The sequence below is a fragment of the Primulina huaijiensis genome, unplaced genomic scaffold, assembly GCF_012295235.1.
Source record: "Primulina huaijiensis isolate GDHJ02 unplaced genomic scaffold, ASM1229523v2 scaffold3501, whole genome shotgun sequence".
Classification (NCBI taxonomy): domain Eukaryota; kingdom Viridiplantae; phylum Streptophyta; class Magnoliopsida; order Lamiales; family Gesneriaceae; genus Primulina; species Primulina huaijiensis.
This window is the reverse complement of record NW_027358157.1, coordinates 302,622-325,814: the sequence shown is the minus strand read 5'-3', so window position 1 is coordinate 325,814 and position 23,193 is coordinate 302,622. Positions and strand designations below refer to the sequence as shown.

The 23,193-nt window shown below is 35.5% G+C and overlaps 5 protein-coding genes and 1 long non-coding RNA gene across 18 annotated transcripts; 3 read left to right on the top strand and 3 right to left on the bottom strand.

The window, feature by feature from the left end:
- Positions 1 to 362: 362 nt before the first annotated feature.
- On the bottom strand, positions 363 to 1,248 carry LOC140968288 (uncharacterized). The gene is made up of 3 exons (XR_012173747.1): positions 1,113 to 1,248; positions 847 to 953; positions 363 to 622 (listed from the first exon to the last, which is right to left on the bottom strand). It is a non-coding gene; the product is annotated as an uncharacterized lncRNA (long non-coding RNA).
- A 2,405-nt stretch (positions 1,249 to 3,653) lies between these two features.
- LOC140968295 (uncharacterized) lies at positions 3,654 to 7,892 on the top strand. 2 transcript variants are annotated; one of them, XM_073429208.1, is made up of 11 exons: positions 3,654 to 3,812; positions 4,429 to 4,556; positions 4,937 to 5,029; positions 5,144 to 5,245; positions 5,346 to 5,614; positions 5,865 to 5,996; positions 6,149 to 6,271; positions 6,920 to 7,048; positions 7,129 to 7,343; positions 7,423 to 7,576; positions 7,650 to 7,892. In XM_073429208.1, the coding sequence occupies exons 2-11, from the start codon at positions 4,457 to 4,459 to the stop codon at positions 7,866 to 7,868; spliced, it is 1,536 nt and encodes a 511-aa protein (XP_073285309.1). In that variant the 5' UTR covers positions 3,654 to 3,812; positions 4,429 to 4,456; the 3' UTR covers positions 7,869 to 7,892. The 2 variants fall into 2 exon arrangements, with proteins under 2 accessions (XP_073285309.1, XP_073285307.1); XM_073429206.1 differs by having other exon boundaries at positions 7,629 to 7,892.
- A 222-nt stretch (positions 7,893 to 8,114) lies between these two features.
- LOC140968296 (U-box domain-containing protein 8-like) lies at positions 8,115 to 9,460 on the bottom strand. The gene is made up of 2 exons (XM_073429209.1): positions 8,876 to 9,460; positions 8,115 to 8,591 (listed from the first exon to the last, which is right to left on the bottom strand). Exons 1-2 carry the CDS (start codon positions 9,281 to 9,283, stop codon positions 8,118 to 8,120), a joined length of 882 nt encoding a protein of 293 aa, XP_073285310.1. The 5' UTR covers positions 9,284 to 9,460; the 3' UTR covers positions 8,115 to 8,117.
- A 717-nt stretch (positions 9,461 to 10,177) lies between these two features.
- LOC140968316 (tRNA (cytosine(38)-C(5))-methyltransferase 2) lies at positions 10,178 to 13,798 on the top strand. 7 transcript variants are annotated; one of them, XM_073429243.1, is made up of 10 exons: positions 10,178 to 10,304; positions 10,395 to 10,505; positions 11,055 to 11,099; positions 11,234 to 11,344; positions 11,598 to 11,720; positions 12,188 to 12,476; positions 12,580 to 12,675; positions 13,304 to 13,368; positions 13,496 to 13,560; positions 13,696 to 13,798. In XM_073429243.1, exons 1-10 carry the CDS (start codon positions 10,242 to 10,244, stop codon positions 13,775 to 13,777), a joined length of 1,050 nt encoding a protein of 349 aa, XP_073285344.1. In that variant the 5' UTR covers positions 10,178 to 10,241; the 3' UTR covers positions 13,778 to 13,798. The 7 variants fall into 7 exon arrangements, 5 of the variants coding, with proteins under 5 accessions (XP_073285344.1, XP_073285342.1, XP_073285343.1 ...); XM_073429241.1 differs by having other exon boundaries at positions 11,006 to 11,099; positions 11,226 to 11,344; positions 12,595 to 12,675; XM_073429242.1 differs by having other exon boundaries at positions 11,006 to 11,099; positions 11,226 to 11,344; positions 12,580 to 12,674; positions 13,336 to 13,368.
- A 1,016-nt stretch (positions 13,799 to 14,814) lies between these two features.
- LOC140968301 (uncharacterized) lies at positions 14,815 to 20,090 on the top strand. Of its 6 annotated transcripts, none has more exons than XM_073429218.1 (6): positions 14,817 to 15,028; positions 16,038 to 16,520; positions 16,939 to 17,560; positions 18,522 to 18,782; positions 19,166 to 19,259; positions 19,799 to 20,090. In XM_073429218.1, the coding sequence occupies exons 2-4, from the start codon at positions 16,071 to 16,073 to the stop codon at positions 18,662 to 18,664; spliced, it is 1,215 nt and encodes a 404-aa protein (XP_073285319.1). In that variant the 5' UTR covers positions 14,817 to 15,028; positions 16,038 to 16,070; the 3' UTR covers positions 18,665 to 18,782; positions 19,166 to 19,259; positions 19,799 to 20,090. The 6 variants fall into 6 exon arrangements, with proteins under 6 accessions (XP_073285316.1, XP_073285314.1, XP_073285319.1 ...); XM_073429217.1 differs by having other exon boundaries at positions 18,522 to 18,942; XM_073429216.1 differs by having other exon boundaries at positions 18,522 to 19,259.
- On the bottom strand, positions 19,532 to 22,850 carry LOC140968300 (BIIDXI-like protein At5g11420). Its single transcript, XM_073429212.1, has 3 exons — positions 22,531 to 22,850; positions 21,130 to 21,627; positions 19,532 to 20,281 (listed from the first exon to the last, which is right to left on the bottom strand). Exons 1-3 carry the CDS (start codon positions 22,835 to 22,837, stop codon positions 19,764 to 19,766), a joined length of 1,323 nt encoding a protein of 440 aa, XP_073285313.1. The 5' UTR covers positions 22,838 to 22,850; the 3' UTR covers positions 19,532 to 19,763.
- Between the last annotated feature and the right edge of the window lie 343 nt (positions 22,851 to 23,193).

Genomic DNA, 23,193 nt, shown 5'->3' with positions numbered 1-23,193 from the left:
AGTAACTAAGTTGTGAGGTGCTTTTGGTGTGATTTGAGTTTGTTGAAAACAAGAACTAATATCCTTTCATATCTTGCGGTACATTTTAGACTTTAGCCATAGGTCACGTATCTAGAAGTAATACAAACAAACTATTGTTAAACACGGATAAAGATATATTGTAGCAGCCGCAGGACACACATGGGACTGTGGAATGCGTGAACCTAATTTGACAAGATTTGTACATATTTGAACTTTCCCTGTATTTCATAAACTCAAATTATACAAAATTGCTCATTGTAAAACCAACCATAACATTGTGTTATCGATTTTTGACATCGGTTCATGAATGCACAAACACCATATGCTATTCATTTCACTTTTAAGAAAGTCGAAAACATGCACATACAACCAATATTGCGATTCATTAAGAAAGTAAAAACATGTGAATACAACTAGCATTGTACCTCATTAATAAACATGAAAGACATTTACGGCCTAAGCTAAGAGATGAGATATCATCGAATTATGAGAATCTCGATCATGATTATTGACACTAGGGATTATGTCCAGTGGAGAAATTAGCTTAACAAACTCCCTCAGCTCTGTGAAGCTGCTATGTTCACTGTATGGTACCTCGTACCTGAAGGAAATGTAGTAAAACAATCGAAGTTCAAGCTTCAGTTACTACTTAAAACAATAAATCCATATGTACAAAAACTCGAGCTAGACCTAATGCAACGTAACTTCAGTGAACTGATAAGTGGCATGGCACCAATTGGTGTTTGCTAGGCAAAATTTTACTATGTTAACGGAAAAATAAACTCTTTTACATAAATATTTTATAATGTTGGTAAATTAGTTCACCTTATAATGGTGCCCTGCTGCCACATTTTCCCGGTAGACTTCTTTCCTTTTCCAAATGACCAGCCAGTGGGGGAGAAGGCATTGGCAACTATCAGACTATATCGACCCTGTCAGAAATTGAATGAACTAGCCATGCATAAATTAAATTACAAAGACGAAAATTTGATGTCAAGCTGTGAAACCAACACAGTTATGTCTTACTTCGAGAACAAATAAAATTTATGTGATCCATCCATGAGCTTGACATATTAAGGAAATCTATTTACCATGTACTGGTTAGACATATGCTTCATCCGTTTGAAACTGGCAATGGTCCACATGGGCACAACATGAATATGGCTCTCTTGTTCATTTAATGTAAGCCATTGCATATTTTCCTGTTGCAGATCCAAACATTCCAAGGAAAATGATCCTGGCCTTTGTGTTGGGATTGGGCGGCGCCATCTGCAAAGATTGAGAGGAACGTGTTGCTTGTTTTCAAATTCGACTAGACAATAGAATGGAGGGAAATTAGGGGATTCACTATTTCTTGGAATGTATAACGTTCTTGCCAAAAATAACTCACAAATATTGAAATAATAAATAAATAAAATTTTCCCTTTCATACAAGTCTCAGAACTCAGAAGTACGTGCTATATTTTGTTTTTCGATTTTACTAAATATATAGGTCAGATTTATGTTTAGCATCATTTTTTCTTATTTTTATTAATATATGTTTTTCTATTTTACTAAGTCTTGAAATGCATATAATTATTTCTTGAATTATTTAATAAGAATAAAATTAAAAAAAATCGTTCAATAACATTTTTAATATGTTTAAATAACAAGCAACTCTATACACATTCAGGCCGGAAATTGTATATCATATGCTTTTATTTACATAAAATAACAATATGTGCATCGCAAAAATAAAATACTCATATGTTTAAAAAAACAAAAAAAAAATCTATATATTTTAGACGAATATGATATATCATATGCTTTTATTTGAATATTTAAAAATTCTGTTATAAATATTAAAAGTTAATGAAAAACATAACATTTGATCATTTTTCAATGTCGTTAAACAAACTTATTTTCAATCTTTTTTAGTATTCTTAGCCAAAATGACAACTAATACATGAAAATTTAAGAATTATTTTTCTCATTTAATAGCAATTTCATATCTTCTTTTTCAATACAATCTCAATGTTGGACAAAATATGCTGCTTTCCGATGCTACATTCAGTATCCAATAAAATATCTCAACAAACCAACAGAGCTCAAGCTCGCGATATTATGAACCGAATATTCTTAAGCTCGAGTTCGGTTCGATAAGATTAACAAACGATGTTTTTTACACCGAGCTCCGAATAACTTGATTCGTTTGCATCGTATATTTGTTTATGTATATTCTCTATGAGACTTGGATATGAATAGGGCATAAGCATATGATTGAGTGTGCACCTGACACGATTGCCTTTGTTTCTTTCCCCCACATTGTATGATGTACAATAAATTACAAATATTCGTTTGGGGATTGCCTTTGTTTCTTTCTCCCACATTGTATGATGTACATTCAACTACAAATATTCGTTTGGAGATAATGCGGTAGCCGTATTTGAGCGGTTCTGTTGGAGATAGCGCATTCAGTGCAATAGTCTTTATCGATTTGGAGGATAGTACGTGATGTTTAACCGGTAAACGTCGTTCCATTGAACTTCTAAAAAAATGTCAATTTTCTTGTTCAGTACAATCAATCTTCTTTGCACTAAGTCACTGTTTGCATGTCCACGTTACGCACATCACTTTGTAATTTTGTGATGGGTTGTAGTCCAATAAAATGCAACACTTTTGAAAATGATTGGAGGACTATGTCTGAGTGGTCAGATAACTGGTATTTTTTTATTATACGAAAATCCATAAAGTTATTTTTCGATGTGTATCGAGTAAACTCTCGAATTAACTCATAATCTGTAAATCTCGTTAATCAAATAAATTATCAGATAATAGACTTTAATTGATTGCTATGTGTTGAAAAATCCCAAAAACAATTAACCAAGTCAAGATAAAAGGCAAAATTAAGAAACAAACTATTTATGCAATGAATAAAGACAAGATGAAAAAAATAGAATCGGTTAAGATCAGTGGCACAGCCACATGCATATGGGTGGTCCAATTTTGTTAAAAAAAATTATATCTAAATTTTGTATAATTTTAGAATAATATGATATTAGCTCAGATAAATCAATTTAAAATAATAAAAATTTTAGAATTTAAAATTCTAATCTAATTAGAACCATATTTCTGATTCATGTCACTCGTTACTATAATAGCAATGCTAATACTAATGTACGATAGTTGGAAGGATCCAAGTGCTAAATATAGCAGCTACTTTAGTCAGCTATGGAATTTTGGCACAATAAAAGAAGTGAGTTAATCTGAGGACTAATTGTCACTTCAAACTCAAATGCCTTGTGCTTTTCAGCTTTAATTATTTTGTTGAATTTTGACACGTAATGCACAAGCATTCAGGGCAATAATGAAGATAAATATTTTTTTTTTAAAATTTAAATTAAAAGTTATCAATTTTTGAAATTAAAATTGTTGGAGTTGAAATAAAACAAAAAGAGAAATTTTAACTATGAAGTTAGATGGTAAAAATGATATATTTGAAATTCCAAAAAAGTTTCACTAACACATAAAAATTAGTTTCTATAAATATTTTAACTTTAATTAATAATAATAACATAGATATACATATTTAGTTATCAAAATATTTTTTAGCGTATAATGACCATTTATTAACAGTTCAATTCAAAAAATGCGAACTAATAAAATGAAAGGGCAGAAAGGAAAATAACGGACGCCCATTGAATTCAAAAGCAAATACAAGTCGCCAAAGTCGCCGGCAAAGGGCTCTGGCGTCGTCAAGCGTCATCCTGCCCCGGAAAACATAGAGCGAAGATAAATAAAGAGAAATTAAAGTAAGTTGATGATTCACGCCGATATTCACTTTATTTAAACTCTCTGTAAAGCAAAAGTACAATTCAGAAAAAGTTACTATGAAGATTCTTCTTCAATTTTACTCTAGCTTTACATTGCCCGCCCATTATTCCCGATTGATGTTTGAAAAAAAAATTGATTTTGGAAAAATTTATGGGTTCTTTTGCTTCATTCTCTGCCTTTCTTCTCAGTTTATGACAAAAGATTTGATTTTTAATGAAAATTTCAAAATCCATGTATTCTCTCTGCTTATAATGCTCCATTGACCACTTTTTGTTCCAAAAAAGCATATAAAGGACACCATTTATGCTTCTGTATTTTCGGTGTTTCAAATAATAAGCACTGCGGCGGTATATTCTGTTCTCTTGCATGTATACGACTTTCAACTTTTTTTTTCCCTGAAGAGACCCGGCCTCTTTGTTTTGCGAAATATCTTAATTTTCAGACAAGTAGTCCCCTTGTATTGCATTTTATTCCGAATTTGGTTGAAGCTGTTCTAAATATGGGTGGTGGTATTTGGGGACGGGGAGGAAGAGTGGAGTTGATAAACGGGAAGGGGTGTTCAAGGAGATTTTTTGATTTTTCTTCCTCGTTCAGGGGCATTAACTCCTCTCCGTTGGAGTCCATGTCTCCTGCTTCAACTGCCTCTATTACTTTGGGAACTCCAGTGGATTCCGACGGACCTTTATCCGGCCTTGTCATCTGCGTAACCGGGCTCTCTAAAGGTGGAAAGATTTATTGCTACTTATTTTGTTTTTTTACTATAATGTTCGTACTGTGTTTTATTCTGGATGGATTTTGCGTACCATTCGACTGAACTTGAGTAACTGGAATTGTAAACGAATAGACCAAGGTGTCGAAGATTAGATGCTGACCAGGAAATTAGCATTTGAATCATCATGACTCTGTTAATATTCATAAATGTGATGCTGTGAAACTGAAGCTTTACTTTGCTAAGTTGGAATCTTGGGAATAATTTTGCTGTTTACTGAACGGAGAATCTTCTTGAATTATTAACGTTTCCTGCTAAAATTAGTTTATGGAGAGGATGCCACTGATGCTGCAGTTGGTTTTACTAATCATGTTTATATGATATCAACTACAGAAACAAGGAAACAGGTGAAGGAAGCAACAGAGAGATTGGGAGGTCAATACAGTCCCCATCTTCATCCTCGATGCACTCATTTGGTGGTTCAGATATCCTTTTTTGTCCAGATTTCATTTTATTTGCGTGAATAGTTGAAATGGTGGATAGTGAGAGGTGGTATTTGATACTCAATCAGTTGCTTGTTAGCACTTAACAATCATCACAGCTTGCGTGGACATAAATTTGAACATGCCATAAAACATGGGTCGACAAATGGTTTATTCCTGGTCACACTCAGCTGGTTTGTGGACAGCATCAAAAGGAATGGTAACGATTGCTGTTTCATGTTGAGTATTTACATTTTTCTGCATTTGTGGAACCGAATTCTATTGTCAACGTTGTGTTTTTATCGTTGGGTTCATTTCAGTTAGGCTGAATGAATCTCTCTATAGCATAAATAATGTTGGAGGTACTGGTGCCCAAACTGATGATTCGAAGCGGCTCGATCAGAATGCTGGAGCTGAGAATTCTTGTCTTCGAGACGGTTTGCTTAAGCATACCACACAACTTGACACGATTCAATGTCCCCTATCACGGTATCCAGAAGGTGAGAGTAAAAGACGAACTGATCCTTCATTCTGGTCCGGTCAAACGTTTTACATCGACATGGAAGTCCCTGCTGAACTTCGTTCCAAGGTAAACTTGGATTTTCTTCGAGAAATCAAATAACTTTCCGAATATCTTATTGATGGTTGTAGATATGACTTCACCTTTCCTAAAAAATTACCAAGTCAGTGGTCTTTAAATTTTAAGTCATTGAATCTCGGCTTCTTTTCATATGATGCTTATAAGAGATCATTTGATGCATGTCCTTATTGAACTTCACTTCTCTGATTTAAATGATCTCATTATTGAAGAAAATTAACTATAATGCATTCATTCACAGGTCACCGAGGTTATTTCTGCACAAGGAGCTAGTTTATTAAGTCAATGGTTTGTTGGCAGCAAAGCGAGCCATGTAGTATGTGAAGGAACATCGGGTCGAAAATATCTGGGGCACTCTAGTTATCTTGTTACAGTAGGTGCTTCTACCCAGATGTATACTTTGTCATAGTTTAAAATTTCTCGACTTTGCATGAATATATGCTCGTGATTCCGTATTTCGTTTCCGGAAATTTTTTCGTTTTTCAAATCTATGCCACATTCTAAGTATTTTTTCTCTTGCCTTAGCCACTATGGGTTCTGAAGTCTGCACAAGAGAAATGTTTACAGAGACTCGTTCACGTATCTGCCGATTTAGCCAGGTTCTCTGGAGTTATGCTTGACAGATTTCAGGATGGTGTTTCCAACGAGGTACATGGCCTTTTCCGTTCACTTTTCCTTATACAGGACCGACCATCTATTACTATACAAAAATTTATTGTTGATTGACATTGCAACTCCAAGTCCTTTAAATTGTATAGCAGTTTGGCGCCACTTTTTAATACCCGTATTCTGTGTCCAGCCACAGAAAAAACCCTCCTCCCCCTTATTCTCCTTTTTCGTTTAAAGTGATTTTTCTATGTAATAACAAATGATGATTAAAAAATGTATTCATTTGGTAGTTCCTTGACTTCCTTCCCATTTATTTTGTGCAAACGTGTTACTTTATAAACCCAATAGTTGTACCATCCCAAAAGGCTTTTCTATCGGTTGATGTAACTTCTTGAGTTTATAAAGCACTCTTTATTAATTTAATATATCAATGTTAGACAATATTACTCCTTAAGAAGCTAACGTCTGCGGCGGCCCACTTTCAATCACCTTTTCCGATGGCCTCTTTCGACTCTCAACGAGAGCACCAATATTAATTTATAAACTTAAGAGGGGTACCATGCCAAAAAGTTTGTCTATCGTTGAGTTTACTCTTTATTAGTTTAATATATCAATGTGTGACATGTGTAACAAAATGAAACAAATACGAAATTTTTAAATTTCACCATCACTTTGGATCATCTGCAGGAAATTAAGAGGGTAATGGTCCCTGGAAATGTTCCTACTTCTGCTATTAAAGTCAGCCATGAAGAACGGCAAGCGATGGCGAACCTGGCTAAAGCTGGGGTCAGAAGTCATAGGAATCGTCGAATGCAGGTATATTTGTTTATTCAAATATTTGTTTCAGTCTTTTGCTCTCAGATTTGATGGCATGCTTTATTTTATTGCAAATTCAGACGTGTCAAACTCCAATACGTCCAATCACACCGAGCAGGCTTTTGGATTCCATAAGTTGGTCAATTTCTGATCCAACATCAAAAGCTTGTATCTTTACAGACTCTTTAAGTGTCGATGTCATTGAAGACCAGGGATCAGCGTTCTTTGATGCGAAGCCAGATGTAAAGGAATCAGATACTTTATTTGTGAACTTATCCAGACCACTCACAGAAAGGTTTTCTAATGTTCTGAACTTGTGCTCTCTGTTATTATGCGTTTTGAGTTCTTGAAGTTTGCTTGCTTGGAATTTGCAGTCAGAAATCTGAGTTGATATTCAAAAGCCATTTCCTTACCATACTGTTCCCTGTCGATCGATTTTCGGAGATGGGACCATGTTCAAGGACATTTTTCAGTAATAAAGGCTTTACATGTCAGCAAGTTTTGGATCATATCTACTCATTTTACCAGGTCAGTATATCCTTTTTCTTTCAATCTAGAGGTGGACTAACAATATCAGTAGACTATATGTAATTGTACTCAGGAGAATATGTCGGCCGAGGAAATCGAGGTTGCGATCCACACAGACTCCAGACATGCTGACAGGCTTCGAGCTGCTTACTGCAGCAAGGCAGCGGCTGAAGTTGGTTATGTGGAGTTCAAGCGGATTGATTTTCTTGGTAGTCGAAAGAGTTTTGAAATGATGAAACGTGTTTCTGGTGATAATAATTCTAATGTTTACGAGCTGGTGATCAGAGCTTGAGTTTCTGAACACACAAAAAGATTTCTGGTGTACGCTTTACTTGTTCATAAAATGTTGCAGATTTCTTTGTTTGTTCATCAGACCTGTGGAAGTTGCGGCTGTATTTTTTGTGTATTTTTGATGAAATTTTTTATGAGATTTTTTTTATTTGTAAGATTGGATTATGATCAAAGTTTTGGTAAAAATTATATATAAAAAAGGATTCTTTTTTCGTTTAAACACCATCTCATGTGACCCAGCTCACACTTGTCAATACAAGTTGGGATCCATCATCTTCTTCATGAGCAACCCGGCCTTCTCCCTGGTCTTGCCCGAGCCCCTCACAGAGATATCCGCCACCACCGACGTGAATTCCGGCAGTCGCATGGCTTCCTTCATGCACACTTCAGTCTCATCAAATAACTGTAGAAGAATCTCGCATGCCCCCTCTTTACTCTGCATGCGAAGCTGTGTCAACACTCCCACCATCCGGGCTACTATCCCATCTGTCTTCTTCAACTCATTCAGCCCTTCCTGGAAGCGTGCTAGCAGCCCGAGAATGGTCAGTGAAGTACCGGAGAGATCCTCGCCGTCGGCACTCTCCGCCAACGCCAGAAGCACTGGTATCGCCCCCGACCGCACAGCCAGAGTGCAGTTGCCATGGAACTGTACCAGCTCCGCCAGGGAGCTGAGAAGATAGTGTGCTGCGGGGCTTCGCGTGTCTGAGATTGCCTTCACGAGCACCTGAGTAAAGCAGGATTCTTGGTAATTGACAGAGAATTGAATCAGTTTTATTTTGTACTGAATAATATGCAGATATGCGCACAATATATAGCTAGCCTTATAATACCTCATGATCCTTAATTTTTTTCAGCTAGATTTCGTTTTTACAACTCAAAATGCACTTCTTGATCTATATTACATAAGAATCAATATTTATGCTTTGGTAAATTCAGGGTCCTGACTCGTATAATCTTGGTTACTAACCTGCATGGTTCCAGCAACACCGTATAATCTGGGTTACTAACCTGCATGGTTCCAGCAACACCGAACTTAGCTTTATTTTTGTCCAACATGGCCAAACTGCAAAGCAAAGAAGCTGCTAATTTCACGGATTCTTCTGAGGACGACAGGATCACGGTGTTGAGATGAGTAATGTTATCGATATCTGCGAGTGAGTTCTTCAAGTTGGGATTCAGCGACAGATTAAACAGAATGGAAAGCGCAAGAATCTGAACAGACGCGGGGGATGGGGATTTGGAGAGGTTAACTAGTGCTGCAACGGCACCATCTGTTTGCGAGAGCAGGTTCCGATTCTGCGGGCTCACTCTTGTGATGGCCACCAGTGTTTGGAGTGCCACTTGGGTTTCATGTTCTTGATCGGATCGAACTTCTTTGAGGCACTCCACGATGGCCTCGCGCACTCGACTTCCCATGGTTTACACGTATTGATTGCAGTGCTGGAGTTGAATGGTTTTTGAAGAGGGTAGATACATACATGCATTGTTTCTTTGAACAGAACGACTTCGATTACTACAATGTCGGAATTTCTGAGGAAACAAGGTCGTGGCAAAGCTTGAATTGTCCGCCAGTGCCACTCAAAATAAATCAAGGAAAACTATCATTTTGATATATATGGTCTATCTTGGCCATTTTAGTATTTTATATTGTTCAATTTTAGTTATAAATATAAATTTTTTTAATTTTGACAATTTTAATCTTTTTTAATCGAAAATGATTATGTAATATTTAGATATTAACGTCATATCGGAGCCACGTTGACACAACATAAGTGTCACATCAACACCACGTCAAAAAATTAACTAAAATTGACAAAAACAATAAAATAAAATCATTAGGGTTGTGCAAGTCATGTCCCCATGTGTGTATAGGCAAAAATTTGTGTGAGACGGTCTCACGGATCGTATTTTGTGAGACGGATATCTTATTTGGGTCATCCATGAAAATGTATTATTTTTTATGCTAAGAGTATTACTTTTTATTGTGAATATCGGTAGGGTTGACCCGTCTCACAGATAAAGATTTGTGAGACCTTCTCATAAAAGACATGTTCGTGTGTACATATAAAAGTTTAGAATGCTTCAATGGTGTTTAACATCCAGTTATAACAATCCTTTATCCAAAAATATATTTTTTAAAAAAATCATTAGGGTTGTGCCAGTCGTGTCTGTAATAGAATTCGGGTTATGAATTGGTGGAGCTCCAAATTGATGATTGAAAGTTCAGAATGAAGGCCCAAATCTAGACAATTTGGTCGGCCCAGGCCCAATAAAAATACAATTTATACTTTAAGACGAGCTAAACTGTCAATTGGCTTCAAGGTTGAAATTTGTACACAGTGGAGAGAGGTAGTTGCTGTAAGATTGATTGAGAATGGAAAAGGGAGAGGATAAATTATGGCGGGTTCTGGAATTCTACAGTGGCATTGGTGGCATGGTAAAACATTTTCATTTTTTAGCTATTCCTGCGGATTACGTGTGGGATTTTCGTGTAACTACGGGACCTTTTTGTGAATGATTCCCATAGAGATATTCATTGATGAAGGCGGGAGTGAACGCGGAAGTGGTGGAAGCGTTTGACATTAACGACACAGCGAATGATGTATATGAGCAAAATTTTGGCCACCGTCCCCACCAGGTTTCACTTTTAATTTATTTTATTTATTGTCTCAGTTGCACGCACCCTGTGCTTTGTTAATTGATCTAATCTGTGAGGGATCTTCTGATTTTTGTTGTCTCTGAAGTTTGTATGACTTAATTTATGGATATTAATGAAGTTTTGAGTTGGATGGAGTTTTTGTAACTATTGGAGAATATTGATTAGTCGGGATGTAGTTTCAAAGAAATCCCATTTACTTCTTATCAGTAGGATAACTATCAGTATTAGCTGGAACAGTATCTATGTAATTATTAATGTTGAGAGAAGGCGTCAAATTGGGTTGTTAATCTGCGTCTTTGTTACATTAGTTAGGATGATGTCTTATCCTTCACTTATACTTTTTAAATTTTCGCGTTTTTTTTTATAAAATATAATCATGCATATGTATACACACAACAGGTTGTGGTTGTTTTATGATTTCAGTACCAATGTTTTGCCAATCTTATAATTAATACCTCTACATTCATTTATGATGATAGGGTAACATTCAGACCTTGAGTGCTGCTGATCTTGACTCTTATGACGCAGAAGTGTGGCTTTTATCCCCCCCTTGCCAACCTTACACACGACAAGGTGATGGATTGCTTTCCCTCTTTTCTTTTTCCTTACCGTTATGTTTTGTTTTTTAACTTTTGGAAAATGGAATTGTAGTTTTCCTGGTCGATTGCTGTTTCTTTCTTAAAATTTCTATATTTTAAGGTCTCCAGAAAGGGTCAGGTGATGCTAGAGCTTCTTCTTTTTTGAAAATTCTTCAACTCATCCCGCAAACTTCACGGCCTCCACTGATGCTCTTTGTGGAGAATGTAGTCGGGTTTGAGGTTTGTTTATGCTCCATTTACTTCTCGGTTTGGGTTAATCACATTTATTCTCCATAAAATCAGTTNTTTTTTTTTTTTTTTTTTTTCCAGATTTTCGTTTCTTGTGAAGCATTTTTATATAACCGTGGATCTCACTAAACCTAAGTACTGAATGGAAAGGCATTGGGGCATCAAGTTTTAGCTGTTTATTTCTCATCTTCTTACCATTTCTCCAAACAGTTGTGCATCTATCCTGTTTCGCTGTTTGTTGCAGACTTCTGATACACATGAAAAGATGATTTCTATGCTGAGAGATATTTCTTTTAACACACAAGAATTTATTCTAAGCCCTTTGCAGTTTGGTGTCCCATATTCTCGGCCACGATATTTTTGCCTGGTATCTCTCTTTCTGCGCTTATAATTTATTTTTTATGTTCTACCTAGCATGGACAGATCTACTTGCATGTACATATCTCTAGGTCTTTGAACATATCACGTTAATTTATGGTTTGTAGTTGCTCCATGCATGATATTGAAATGTCAAAACAGGTCGAAACTTTACTTTACTATTTTTTTACCATCTATTCACGGGGTGCCCACTTTATCTCTTGCTTGCAGATTCCCACTGTCACACACCACACACTTTAACATATTTTAAGTTTTGCAGAACTCGTTGGTATCGCCGGGCTTGTACATAAGATCAACCATTATATAAAGGATTGAAAATTCTATGTTATGCCCTAGGACTGATATTGATTGAGGCTAACTGGGTTGAAATTAACAATTTACTAAATTTTGCTGCTTTGTTATTCAAATTCTTTTGCTAATATGTAGTTGCAAACCATTTATGCAATCAAACTTCAGGCTAAAAGGAAACCTCTGTCTTTCCGTAAAGCCCAAGTCAATAGTTACCTTGGGGCACCAGGCCCTGTACTGTGGTCTGATGAAAACATGGTGACTAGCGAAGGAGTGGAGTTAAATGGATACTGGGAAAAATTGCTCGAAAATTGTCGTCCGATAGAAGATTTTCTGGATTTGAAGAATTGTGTTTCCGATGCGGAGGAATCTAAAGAAGGAAAGAGGCCCTTCAACAATCATTTGAAACAGTATTATGTTCCATCAGCCCTGATAGAAAGATGGGGGAGTGCCATGGGTATCCTTTTTTCCCTTGGCTTCTTTATAGTTTTTTGTCAGCACATTTATTTTCTTATATTTATCATCTTTAGCGTTCAAACAATACCTTAAAATGATTGCAGATATTGTTTTCCCAGAATCACGGCGCTGTTGTTGTTTCACAAAAAGTTATTTTCGATACGTGAAAGGCACGGGTTCCCTTTTGGCAACTGTCCCGGTAGGTGTGCATCAGAAACCAATTGACTTCTATAATATTTTCGTCTACACATAACCAATCACTCTTCATAGTAAAAAAATAATCATAAACCAACTCTAACTTCAGCTTGAGTCTGCAGTTTATTAATCACTAGAAACACAAGAGCCCTTTCCAATCACTTACCAGAAGCATCCATAAAACTGTCTTCAGTTTATCCTGAATCCCAGCTTGTGTCTCACAGACTTTATTTGGTTGTTGGTTAAGATGAGAAAGCTTCTCAAGGAATGGAACACGGTTATTAAAATCATACACTGCAATTATTTTGTGATATCTAACCATTTTGTCCTACAATTTGTACATCCATAAAATCTATATTTGTTTATATACCTTTCCTTTATACCGTATCTGTGGTCGTGCATGCATGTGCATTGACATATGCATATAGGTAGAGATTGTGTGAAATCCAAACCCGAGCTTATGTTAGTGATTTTGAAATACTAAGTAGATCATTTGCTCATGCTCCTCATCGACAAGTCCATTGAAGTTTACCATGGTTTAACTCATATTTCTTTGTTGATTTATACCATTATCCTCAATTTAAGTGTCATAATGTACATTCATATTACCTTGTTGTCTGAACACTATGCAAGGTATGGTTAAAGATCAAATATCTTCATTACAGGATCTTTCTCTGAGATATTTCACACCAAGGGAGGTACACATGATTCTTTTGTTAGCGATTCTGATACCGGTAGTCTGGTATAGTTCTTGGCTCACATGATGGGAGTTATTGTTTCTATCACTGTTTCCTCAAAGTGTGCTCTTTTTAACACCGCCTCTAGGTTGCCAATTTGCATTCGTTTCCGGAGGATTTCAAATTTCCGCCACATGTTAGTCTTCGTCAACGGTATGTTTCTACTTTTGTAATTTATCTAACATGGGAAAAAAGGTATTTAGATTAGGCACGGAGTGTCAAATAGGGGAAAGCTCAATTGACTTCCGTTGACAACTTCTGAAAACAATCTTCGTTTTGTTCCTGCAGTTATGCTTTGCTGGGTAACAGTTTGAGCGTTGGAGTAGTGGCGCAACTGCTATGCTATCTTTTCGCTGACGAAACATTATAATGTTATTATTACAATTCATATTACTGCAGATCCAAACCCTCCTATGTAATATAGCAACCATAACACGAGATGGAAGGAAAAACTGATATTCAGAGACCTTGTTTCATCTTTGCAATTCTTGAGTAAAGAGTAATATGCCCTCTTTTATTGTATGTAATTTTACTTGCAGAATTCAGGTCATTTTAATGTTGGCTTTAGGTGCTGCTTACTACAATAGTACAAAAAATTCAAATTTTATCCATGGAAGTTTGGGTTTTCCAATGTATTGCCCCAAAAAAAAAGTATCCTTAAACATCTGCATATGTAAAAGTTTTATATGAGATAAAATGTTTCAGGGGAGATGCAACATATGAAATATTTTTCGAGAAATTGGCCTTCAGTCCTCAGCCATCGATTTTTTTTTGTTCAGTCCCTGAGTACTTTTTTAGTACCACATTTCCACATGAAGTGTATCACATTTCTACATGAAGTGTACCACATTTTGTATGACATAGTATCACAATTTTGTGGGTAGAGAGTGAACCCAAAAAATATTTTGATTGGGGATTTTTCACCAAGTTCTCTAATATTTTTCTAGGTTTATAATTTTATATTATATCTGCAGTGGCCGGAACATGAGAACTCGAGCCGGCTGATTTGTATCCCTCTAAGCAATTTATATTTGGATTTGGTCATCCAATTGAACTCAGTTATCAAAATTCATATCAATTGTAATTATTTGTTAACCAATCATATTAACAAAATTTAATGAGTTAATCTTGTTACACAAAAATAAACGGAATTAAATTGAATTCACACAGAAAATTTATCACCCCAAATACAAAATAACTGAAATAACCAGAATTGATCGAACTTAAATGTGTACCAAAAATGAATTCTCTCTCTTTAAAGGTCAGTTTCAGAAAAAAATAATCAAAATTAATTTGAATTATTGGTCTTTTCGGAATTATAATTTTAATTAATCGGACTTAAATACTTCTAATACTTTATTTATTTATTTCAACTGAGGGAGTAAAAACTTTTGTGGAAGGGATAATACCAAATCCCGTGATTTCCTAACAGGCGCGTGGCCAATAATATTCTTTCCTGCTCCAACTCAAATTAGGTGGTTTGGTAAAAATTAAGGCCCTGAGTTTGCAAATTAAATAAACCCTAACAACGATCAAGGTCTGTTTTAAAGAGAAATCATAGATCAAATCCTTCAAATCTAGCAGTTCTGATAGAGAAACACCGTCCAATTTTGAAGAAAAGGTAAGTGTGTGTGTGTGTGTGTTTTTTTTTTTTTTTTTTTTTTTTTTTTTTTTTTTTTTTTTTTTTTTTTTTTTTTTTTTTTTTTTTTTTTTTTTTTTTTTTTTTTTTTTTTTTTTTTTTTTTTTTTTTTTTTTTTTTTTTTTTTTTTTTTTTTTTTTTTTTTTTTTTTTTTTTTTTTTTTTTTTTTTTTTTTTTTTTTTTTTTTTTTTTTTTTTTTTTTTTTTTTTTTTTTTTTTTTTTTTTTTTTTTTTTTTTTTTTTTTTTTTTTTTTTTTTCTGTTTTAAGGTTTCATTTTGGTTCGTTGATTTTTAAAATTGATTGCTGTTGAAACTTGGGCCTTTTGAAAAAAAATTTGTTTCGTTTGGATTTAGAATTCAATTCCTTTATTATTTTCTGGTTGAAAATTTAGTTATTAGATATATTTCGTTAATGATCATGAATATGAACTGGTTAACAGGTTTGTATGTAATCTCTTATATACACGGAAAATCGTGAAACTAGCTTAAACTATTCTATTCTCGAAATTTCGTACGGGGAATCAAGTCATACCTATTTTGTTTTTGGGAAAAAATAGTACTGAATCAACATGTATTGTATGGATTTGGAGGTTTTAAGTCAACAGAGATTAATTGTGATACGAACTGGTTCAAATCAATTATTAGTTTGTATTGTTGTTCCAGAGGCTATGGAGGTGTAATGTGATTTAATATTTTCTGATAAATTTGCAACTAGGAATATGTTGGCTCTGCGTGGTTAAGTGATTTATGGATAAAAACCTTGAGTATTCCAGAAAGAGTGATGGGATCACTAAAATCTTTTAAAAAAAATTCTATGGTTGTTCCACATAAGAAACCAATAGATTTCTTCATTAATTTCAGTCTTGTTTGCTGTATTATCGCTTGGTAGATAGGAAGGAAGTTCTGGGCTTTCAGCAGTGTTATTTATATTAATATTTATTTTCATCTCTATGTTATGTTGTGCAATAACTTGCTTTTCTTTGTCACCGCAGGTTTTATTATATTTATCGTACACAATTATTATAATGAGATTCAGAAAGGGGGATAAAGTAGAGGTAATGAACATAAAAGAAGCAGCAATCTCATGGCGTACTGCAGAGATACTATCTGGCAATGGCATTACTTATCGAGTGCAGTATGACTTTTATTGTGGTCTGCCCAGTGAACAATTGGTGGAGACAGTATCATGTAAGCTTGTTAGGCCATGCCCTCCTCTTGTACAAGGGATGGAATGCTATGTTACTGGTGATGTTGTGGAGGTTTTTTATGAATCTTCATGGAATATTTCTGCTATCTTGAAGATTTTGGGTGGCAAAAATGGATATATGAGCAATGAGATTCGTTTCCAGGATGCTTCCTTCCAAAATCAGTACTTGATAAGATTGCTTGGGTGCTCAAAGGAACTAATTATTACCCAATCGAACATCAGGATGAGACAAACCTGGCATGATGACAGATGGATTCTGATGGATAAGGTTCCCTTTTTTTCCTTTGTCCTCCAATCAATGCAAGCATTATTTTTTTTCTTTTTTTTCTTTCTTTTTCGACTTTTATGCCCAAAATATTATCTGGATTTCAACAGGTTGGGTTCATTAATGTATTGATTTATATAATCTCGTTTTCTGTAATTTTTATGCTTCATTGTCAGTATTTTTATTATATTGAATGCTTATCTTTTTATGACATATGTTTTTTTTTGTTTCTTATTTGAACCAGTGCCCCCACTTTGAAATAATTTTTTTTACACCAAGTAAATGTTATTGATAATAATACCATGTACAGTAGTGCAGACCCATATATTAGTCTTACTTGTGAGCTCTTCTTTTCTATGTAAATATAATTGAAGAATTCTCCATTTGCGTTCACTGATCTCCTAGTTTCTCCTGTTTACAGTGTTGCAGAGGAGGGGAGGATGTTATAGCTAGAATGAACTTTGAGGTGCCAGAAAGTGATGGAGAGGTCAAAAATCAACCACAAAAAGATTGTTTGAATAATCAAAAGGACATGTCTTTTTTGAAATTGGCTAAGATCTCTTCAAGGCCCCAAAAGAGGAAGCGCTTGTATAAGTCCTCTACTATTGCTGCACCTGATGGAAATATCCGAAAACTAAGAGAAATTCAGAAAGATGGCAAAGAGCTGAGGCTGGTTGCTGCACCATTGCTTGAAAAGGTAGATGCTGTTGCTTCCCCGAGAGAACTTTTGGGCAAAAAAAACATGCATGCTTCCTTTAAGATTACATCAAATGGATATAATCAAAAGGAGAGGAGAAAACAAAAAGACGTTCTTGACTTTTCTGGGGTCAGAAGTTCAGAATTAAATGGTCCTGACAGTGATCCCTGTTCTGTGGGTAGTTGTAGCATCACTGATAAATTACCAAACAACTGTTATAGTCATTTAAATCCCCAGTGTTGGCGAGATACAGACACCCTCAATAGCGATGCAGAGTCAGTTTGTTCAGGCATTGAGAGAAAAAGAAGCTCTCTTCCTCCAAAAGAAGAAATTGAAGTCGATATTCGTAAGTTAGAGTTGCATGCTTATCGCTGCACTCTGGAAGTTTTGTATGCTTCTGGTCCCTTGAGTTGGGAACAGGAAACATTGTTGACAAATCTTCGTATAATGCTCCACATTTCAAATGATGAACATTTGAAGGAGCTGAAGCACCTAATATCTGCGAAAACTTCTGTTTATGTTTAGTAACAAAAGAATAATTGTTTGATTCCTCCGCCTTTTGTTGAAGGATTTAGTGCCAGTCTTTTGTGTTTTAACAATGTAACAGGCAACATGAACATTATGATCTTATCTTCTGTCTTTTTTACTATATCCACATCTCTCCGGATAGTTGCTTTTTTATACATATTTTTAAATAAGAGATATGTATCGCATTTGTATTCATTTAATCAATGCATACATTTCTTTCAAAGAAATAATTAAGTTCATATTTGTTTTTCATATGATACGCGGCTTTTCATTTGTTGAAAATATAGAATACGTTAGTGATAGCTTAAATATCTTGCTACTATAAGACACTTATTGTGGGCAAAGCATTATATATTTTATCTTACAGGTTTTAGAAATCCATACAAGTGTTGAATGAATTATGATGCAATAATCCTTTAAAGGGCTCCTTCCATTATGAGATGTCTGTAGTAATCTGTTGTTGCTCTGTATTTCTTTGATGTATTATAAACTCCAACATGCACATGATTGTTAAAACTTGCTTTTAATTTCCAAAAGTGCTGACATTTCTTGATGTTGGCTGCTGATTTGGGAATGCATATAAACACAAAATGCTGAAGGCATGCTTATTTTAGTTCTGTTTCCAATTTTTGAGGATTGGAGTGTTAAAAACTAATTATTTTTCTTGGGTTTGGTGTATGATACGTTATTTGTTGTTGATTTCCTTTGTGCACATTTGGCTACTCAAATTGTAATTTGAGTATTCATTGATCAATCTTCAACTCCCCTGCATTTTCCAGGGCTATGGTTGGATGCATGTATAATTTGTTTCCAAAGGTTTAAAGATGATGCCATGGCTTGCCACTACTCTCCTGGCATTAACTTTTGGACGCTTCAGCCGTCTACCTTCAAACAGATGCAAACAACTTGTAGCCTTCCCTGAATTTACAGTTTAGCATCTCTGTTTATTTTGCTTCAGCATCAACTGGATATACATACGATTCTTCTGGTGGACGAGGAAGTACCTCTAAACGTGAGAGGAGTACGTCAGCCAAAGCAAGGTTCTTATCTTGCTGAATTTGTGCTATTATATTGTCTGAGGAATGTGGTAAAAGTGATTGCATAATTCATAAGTTTTTCAGATATGAATGATTAAGTTTTCATGCTGTTTCATGAGATTCTAGTCAGTTTGATTGCTGCAAATGGTGTTCTCGTGAACATGTAATTTCTGATAATTGTGTAATCTGCTTTGTGATGCCTTCACATATCCTTGATATTTTTTGACAAAATTTGACAAGATTCAGTCTGTTTACATGCATGTTTTACAAGTTTTTTCCTAGTGTGCTTGCTCCCATTTTGTACAAAATTCTCAGTGAATGTGAATATATTGCAAGTATCTCAAAAGAAAAGTTGGCGTGTAGACAATTTGTGTCTCCTGTTGCAGAACTTTGCGAGGAGATGAGAGTTCCGGAGCAAGAAACCAAGGGAAAGGATGAAGCAAAATAGCACATCAACATAAGACTCACATAATGATTCAGGTGAGTGTGGCTCATTCAACGGATGTGTGCACGGGTATAGCTTCTTTGAACCATATAATTTATTATCATTTATAACGAGTATTATTTAGGTTATTAAACGAAGGAAAAGCTAACATATTAAATATGAAGATGGCATTATTTATTTACGTACTTTTATGTGGCCGACGTTTACTTAGGCTCCACCATTCAGATAATTGAACAGGCCTGCATTTTCTTGCACACACAACGGGACCATCACCATAAAAATAGATACATTTATGATAACTCCCAACTACAGTCCAATTTTCCAATTTATTTAACTCAAAATACAGTATAGCATTTGATAATTCAGTCACACTCCTCATGTATAGACTGTCAAGTCTTCAACTTGGTATTTAAATAGCATTTTTAGTAGTGTAATAAAAAATGAAAATCTTCGCCAAATCCCTTGCATAATCCAAACATTCTTGGTATAAATTATCCCAAGATCTTAAGTAGCTTTGTTTAAACGAGTCGTCTGGGGTTTCAAACGCTAAGCAACTTTGTATCATCAACAACAGGCCCACAGAGTGAAGCATAGTCATCCCTCCTCATATGGTAGTAAGTGCTCAGAAACATGATACGTGTACGATTTGAAACCGCCTCGAACCGCAGCACGGCTCGTTTGTATCCGCCTGTCCCTTTTGACTCATAAGGAACTTTGAGTGTGTCCCTACCGGCAAACGCCTCAACGATCATCGACCCCTCGCATGAGTTGCTGGCGTCCCCGACTGCAAAAGTGAGCTCATAAGTCTTCCCTACGATGGTTCGGGCAACCTGGGCAATGGCACTTTCTCGCCCACCCACGAGCTCGATGGCCCGTTGGCCGTGTGGGACAGAGAAATGGGCAGCATCGATGTATTTTACAGCTTTGAGGGATTCAACCATCCAGGCTGGGAGGGCAGAGTTATCATCCTCAATATTAGGTGGGATTAGGACACCTGTGGTAGCATTGGGAAACATATATGGACCTTCTTCGAAGTCGGCATTTTTCAGTAGGTTAACTGCAACAGAATAATAAATATGTTCATCCAGTGAGTAATTATAGTTCCAATTCATCTTGATTGTCTCGAAATCTAGAGCATACATGTGACCTGACTTTCATCTAATAAACTAATTTTTGGATTTATACTCTAGTCCTTGTTCTATATGCACATTTTTGCTCTCCTCGAGAACAGTATAATAAACTGCATAAAGGTTCACGTTCTACCAACTTTCACTAAGTGCAAATTATGAGTAAATAAGTTTGATAATCTCTCCAATTTGACACTGCTTTTGCGTTTATGTCCTATCACAGTCATGTATAAAAATGAAGCGTGCCCATATCTCTACTCGTTTAAAGATGCACATCTATGTCTGGCCTTGCTGTATAGAGAACTAAATGCAGCAAATTCAAAACCATCTGTTAGCATTAATGTCACCTCTGGAGGCATAATCAGAAATACAGAAAAAATTAATAATGAAAATCTGCAAATAAATTAATTGCAGATGAATGATTAAAGAGTAAATGCCTGAAGAACCAACACGCTTTCTAAAACAAAACACACATATGTACTGTGCCTATAGTCAGTTGATAGATTTGTAGAGACTTATCCTGAATGGGAAATGAAATGTGATTAGCTATCTCTTTGTGCTTTTTAGAACCATTGTTTTATTTTTTGAGTTGGGAAGATGATTGAACAATTAATTCCGGAACCGAGACATCGTCCCAAACATTTAGGACCACTTTTTGAATTAAGCTTTGGTGGTAAATTCACTCAACTACCGAATACATTCTGTAAATAGAGTGGCAGAGGCAGAGTTACAGAAGATTGGTAATGGCGGTAATAAAAAAATTTAATTCTGAACTCACATTTAGTAGCTTTAGGAGGATTTAAAACCCGAATACCAATCGAATCAACCAGCGGTCCGCATGCGGGATCTTCGTCTCTTCCCGGATTGTGAAGCAGGATCTCAGCCACATCGAAAACGGCTCTGAACGCCCACGCGTATAAATCCCAACCATTACTACTGTATAATGTCTGAATCGGCATCACCCCGAAGTCCGGTTTCACTGACACGTTTAGCTCCTCGGCCTGAGCACATGTTCTAGCAGCACTAAATGTTATTGCATACAAACTTCCTACACTGACATTTACTCGCTGCTTAACGAACGCTTCGTTTCCTAGCCTAACCGCGGCAAACCCCTCGGGCACCACTAGTAACATGTCACCTTGTTTTTGCCCGGCTTTGATGTACTCAACAAAGCCTGAAGTCTCCCAATGTGGTATAGCATTGGATTTAAGCACTACGGTTCCATTAAGGTCCGAGGACTTTGGAGTCTCCTCGAAGTTGCCGTTTTCTAGCGGCCCTTCATTTTGTACGTACAAAACAATACATACATAGCTTTAGTCTTTCACAAAACATGACACGTTATTAAAAAAAGAGATGCATCATAATATTGTGGGGTAGTAATCTGTTGTGAATATGTATTGATTATGAAAAATTTTAAAAAAAAAATTACAACTCATAAATTAATAATGATAAATACAATATAATGTTGCAGAAAATTGCCTAACTTCAACTGATTTTCTTGGCCAGCGTACAAAATCCTTGTAAAGGTGAAGTGATCACACCAAACTTTTTCAATGAATGGTTGTGGAATATTATCGTTTTAATAAAATAAAGTTCGGCACATGGAAATATAATGGAGTGTCGTTCTCTCTGATAATAAATTAATAATTTTTCATGAATATATAAGAATGTAATAAATACTCATTGGTCTCATTCTCTGTTATTACAACTAACGATTCTTCTTCCCCTAAGAAGCCAACAAATCCTTGAATCAATCAATCTCGTCACCATTATCAATGCAATCTATGTCGACATTATATAAAGTAGTTTTTTTTCCTTAAAAAAAGTTAATGAACTAACTTAAACTTTTTTCAAATTACATTCTAAATATAAAAAAAAATCCCATTGAACACGATTATGCAACTAAATCAATGGCTCCCTCCAACCATTCAAGCGTGCAAAGGAACAAGCTTCATTAATGAAATTCAAAGTTTTCCGGGATCTTGAAATCAATTTTCTGAAAGTGAATGAATTGCCTAATTAAACCTTGGCCCATTACAGCAATGAACACCACAAGTACACCCACCAACAACATTCCGAGCATTAAATAACCAAAACAGAAAAAATATTCATCAACAAAAAGCATCGAAATTCAAGTTCTTGGAGTCGAAAAGACAGAGATCTCAAAATAGAAGCTTACCATCTATGAAGGCAAAAGCGAAGCGGCAAGTAGAGACACACAGTAGCACCGAAAAGATGGTGAAACCACCCCCCATTCTTGGCTCGCAACTGTTGCACATAGAAATAATAGTAGAAGGTGTTGCTGTGTCGGGTTCTACGATGCTTTGAATCGGCCCTTTTATGCATGCCAGAGTTCGGAAATGGGCTTCGTTTCTGGGTTTAATTACGTTGGTGTCCAAAGTCCCATTTCTACTACGAGGGGGTGTTTGTGTAACTTTCCGCAGAGGTTCTTGCATGATGAGTTCAGCAGCCTCACATGGGCGCATTTAATGACCACTTTGCCCTCTCGTTGTTCGGAGTGAGATGGTGAGCCAACTGCTGCGATATGGGTGGAAAGGAATTTNATATAATATGGACCCTACATTAAATATAAATAAATTTATCACCACACTTTCATTTTATTTGAAAAACTCTTTTAAAAAAAATAAATTTATGATAATTTTATCATTTCAAATGTATCTAAAACTCTTGTTGTGCACCTAGTATGTCCCATCAATAAATTACGTCACTTAGGATACATTAATTTGGTGTGTTTTAGTTTTAGCATTTGCAAATTTCGACTATATCAAACATTTTGTGGTGCCATGTTTTATTTCCCAAAATTAATAATAAAATGAATCTT

What these genes read in the sequence shown, in the direction of transcription:
- LOC140968295 (XM_073429206.1), top strand. Translation starts at nt 4,457, where the DNA reads ATGTCTCCTGCTTCAACTGCCTCTATTACTTTGGGAACTCCAGTGGAT. An exon ending in AGGATGGTGTTTCCAACGAG is followed by an intron (nt 6,272 to 6,919) that starts GTACATGGCCTT and finishes GATCATCTGCAG; the next exon opens with GAAATTAAGAGGGTAATGGT. An exon ending in ATAGGAATCGTCGAATGCAG is followed by an intron (nt 7,049 to 7,128) that starts GTATATTTGTTT and finishes TTGCAAATTCAG; the next exon opens with ACGTGTCAAACTCCAATACG.
- LOC140968296 (XM_073429209.1), bottom strand. Translation starts at nt 9,283, where the DNA reads ATGGGAAGTCGAGTGCGCGAGGCCATCGTGGAGTGCCTCAAAGAAGTT. An exon ending in GTGTTGCTGGAACCATGCAG is followed by an intron (nt 8,592 to 8,875) that starts GTTAGTAACCCA and finishes TGCTTTACTCAG; the next exon opens with GTGCTCGTGAAGGCAATCTC.
- LOC140968316 (XM_073429240.1), top strand. Translation starts at nt 10,242, where the DNA reads ATGGAAAAGGGAGAGGATAAATTATGGCGGGTTCTGGAATTCTACAGT. An exon ending in ACAGTGGCATTGGTGGCATG is followed by an intron (nt 10,305 to 10,394) that starts GTAAAACATTTT and finishes TGATTCCCATAG; the next exon opens with AGATATTCATTGATGAAGGC. An exon ending in AAGATGGGGGAGTGCCATGG is followed by an intron (nt 12,477 to 12,579) that starts GTATCCTTTTTT and finishes AAATGATTGCAG; the next exon opens with ATATTGTTTTCCCAGAATCA.
- LOC140968301 (XM_073429215.1), top strand. Translation starts at nt 16,071, where the DNA reads ATGAGATTCAGAAAGGGGGATAAAGTAGAGGTAATGAACATAAAAGAA. An exon ending in GATGGATTCTGATGGATAAG is followed by an intron (nt 16,521 to 16,938) that starts GTTCCCTTTTTT and finishes TCCTGTTTACAG; the next exon opens with TGTTGCAGAGGAGGGGAGGA.
- LOC140968300 (XM_073429212.1), bottom strand. Translation starts at nt 22,837, where the DNA reads ATGCGCCCATGTGAGGCTGCTGAACTCATCATGCAAGAACCTCTGCGG. An exon ending in CGCTTTTGCCTTCATAGATG is followed by an intron (nt 21,628 to 22,530) that starts GTAAGCTTCTAT and finishes TACAAAATGAAG; the next exon opens with GGCCGCTAGAAAACGGCAAC. An exon ending in TCCTCCTAAAGCTACTAAAT is followed by an intron (nt 20,282 to 21,129) that starts GTGAGTTCAGAA and finishes ATTCTGTTGCAG; the next exon opens with TTAACCTACTGAAAAATGCC.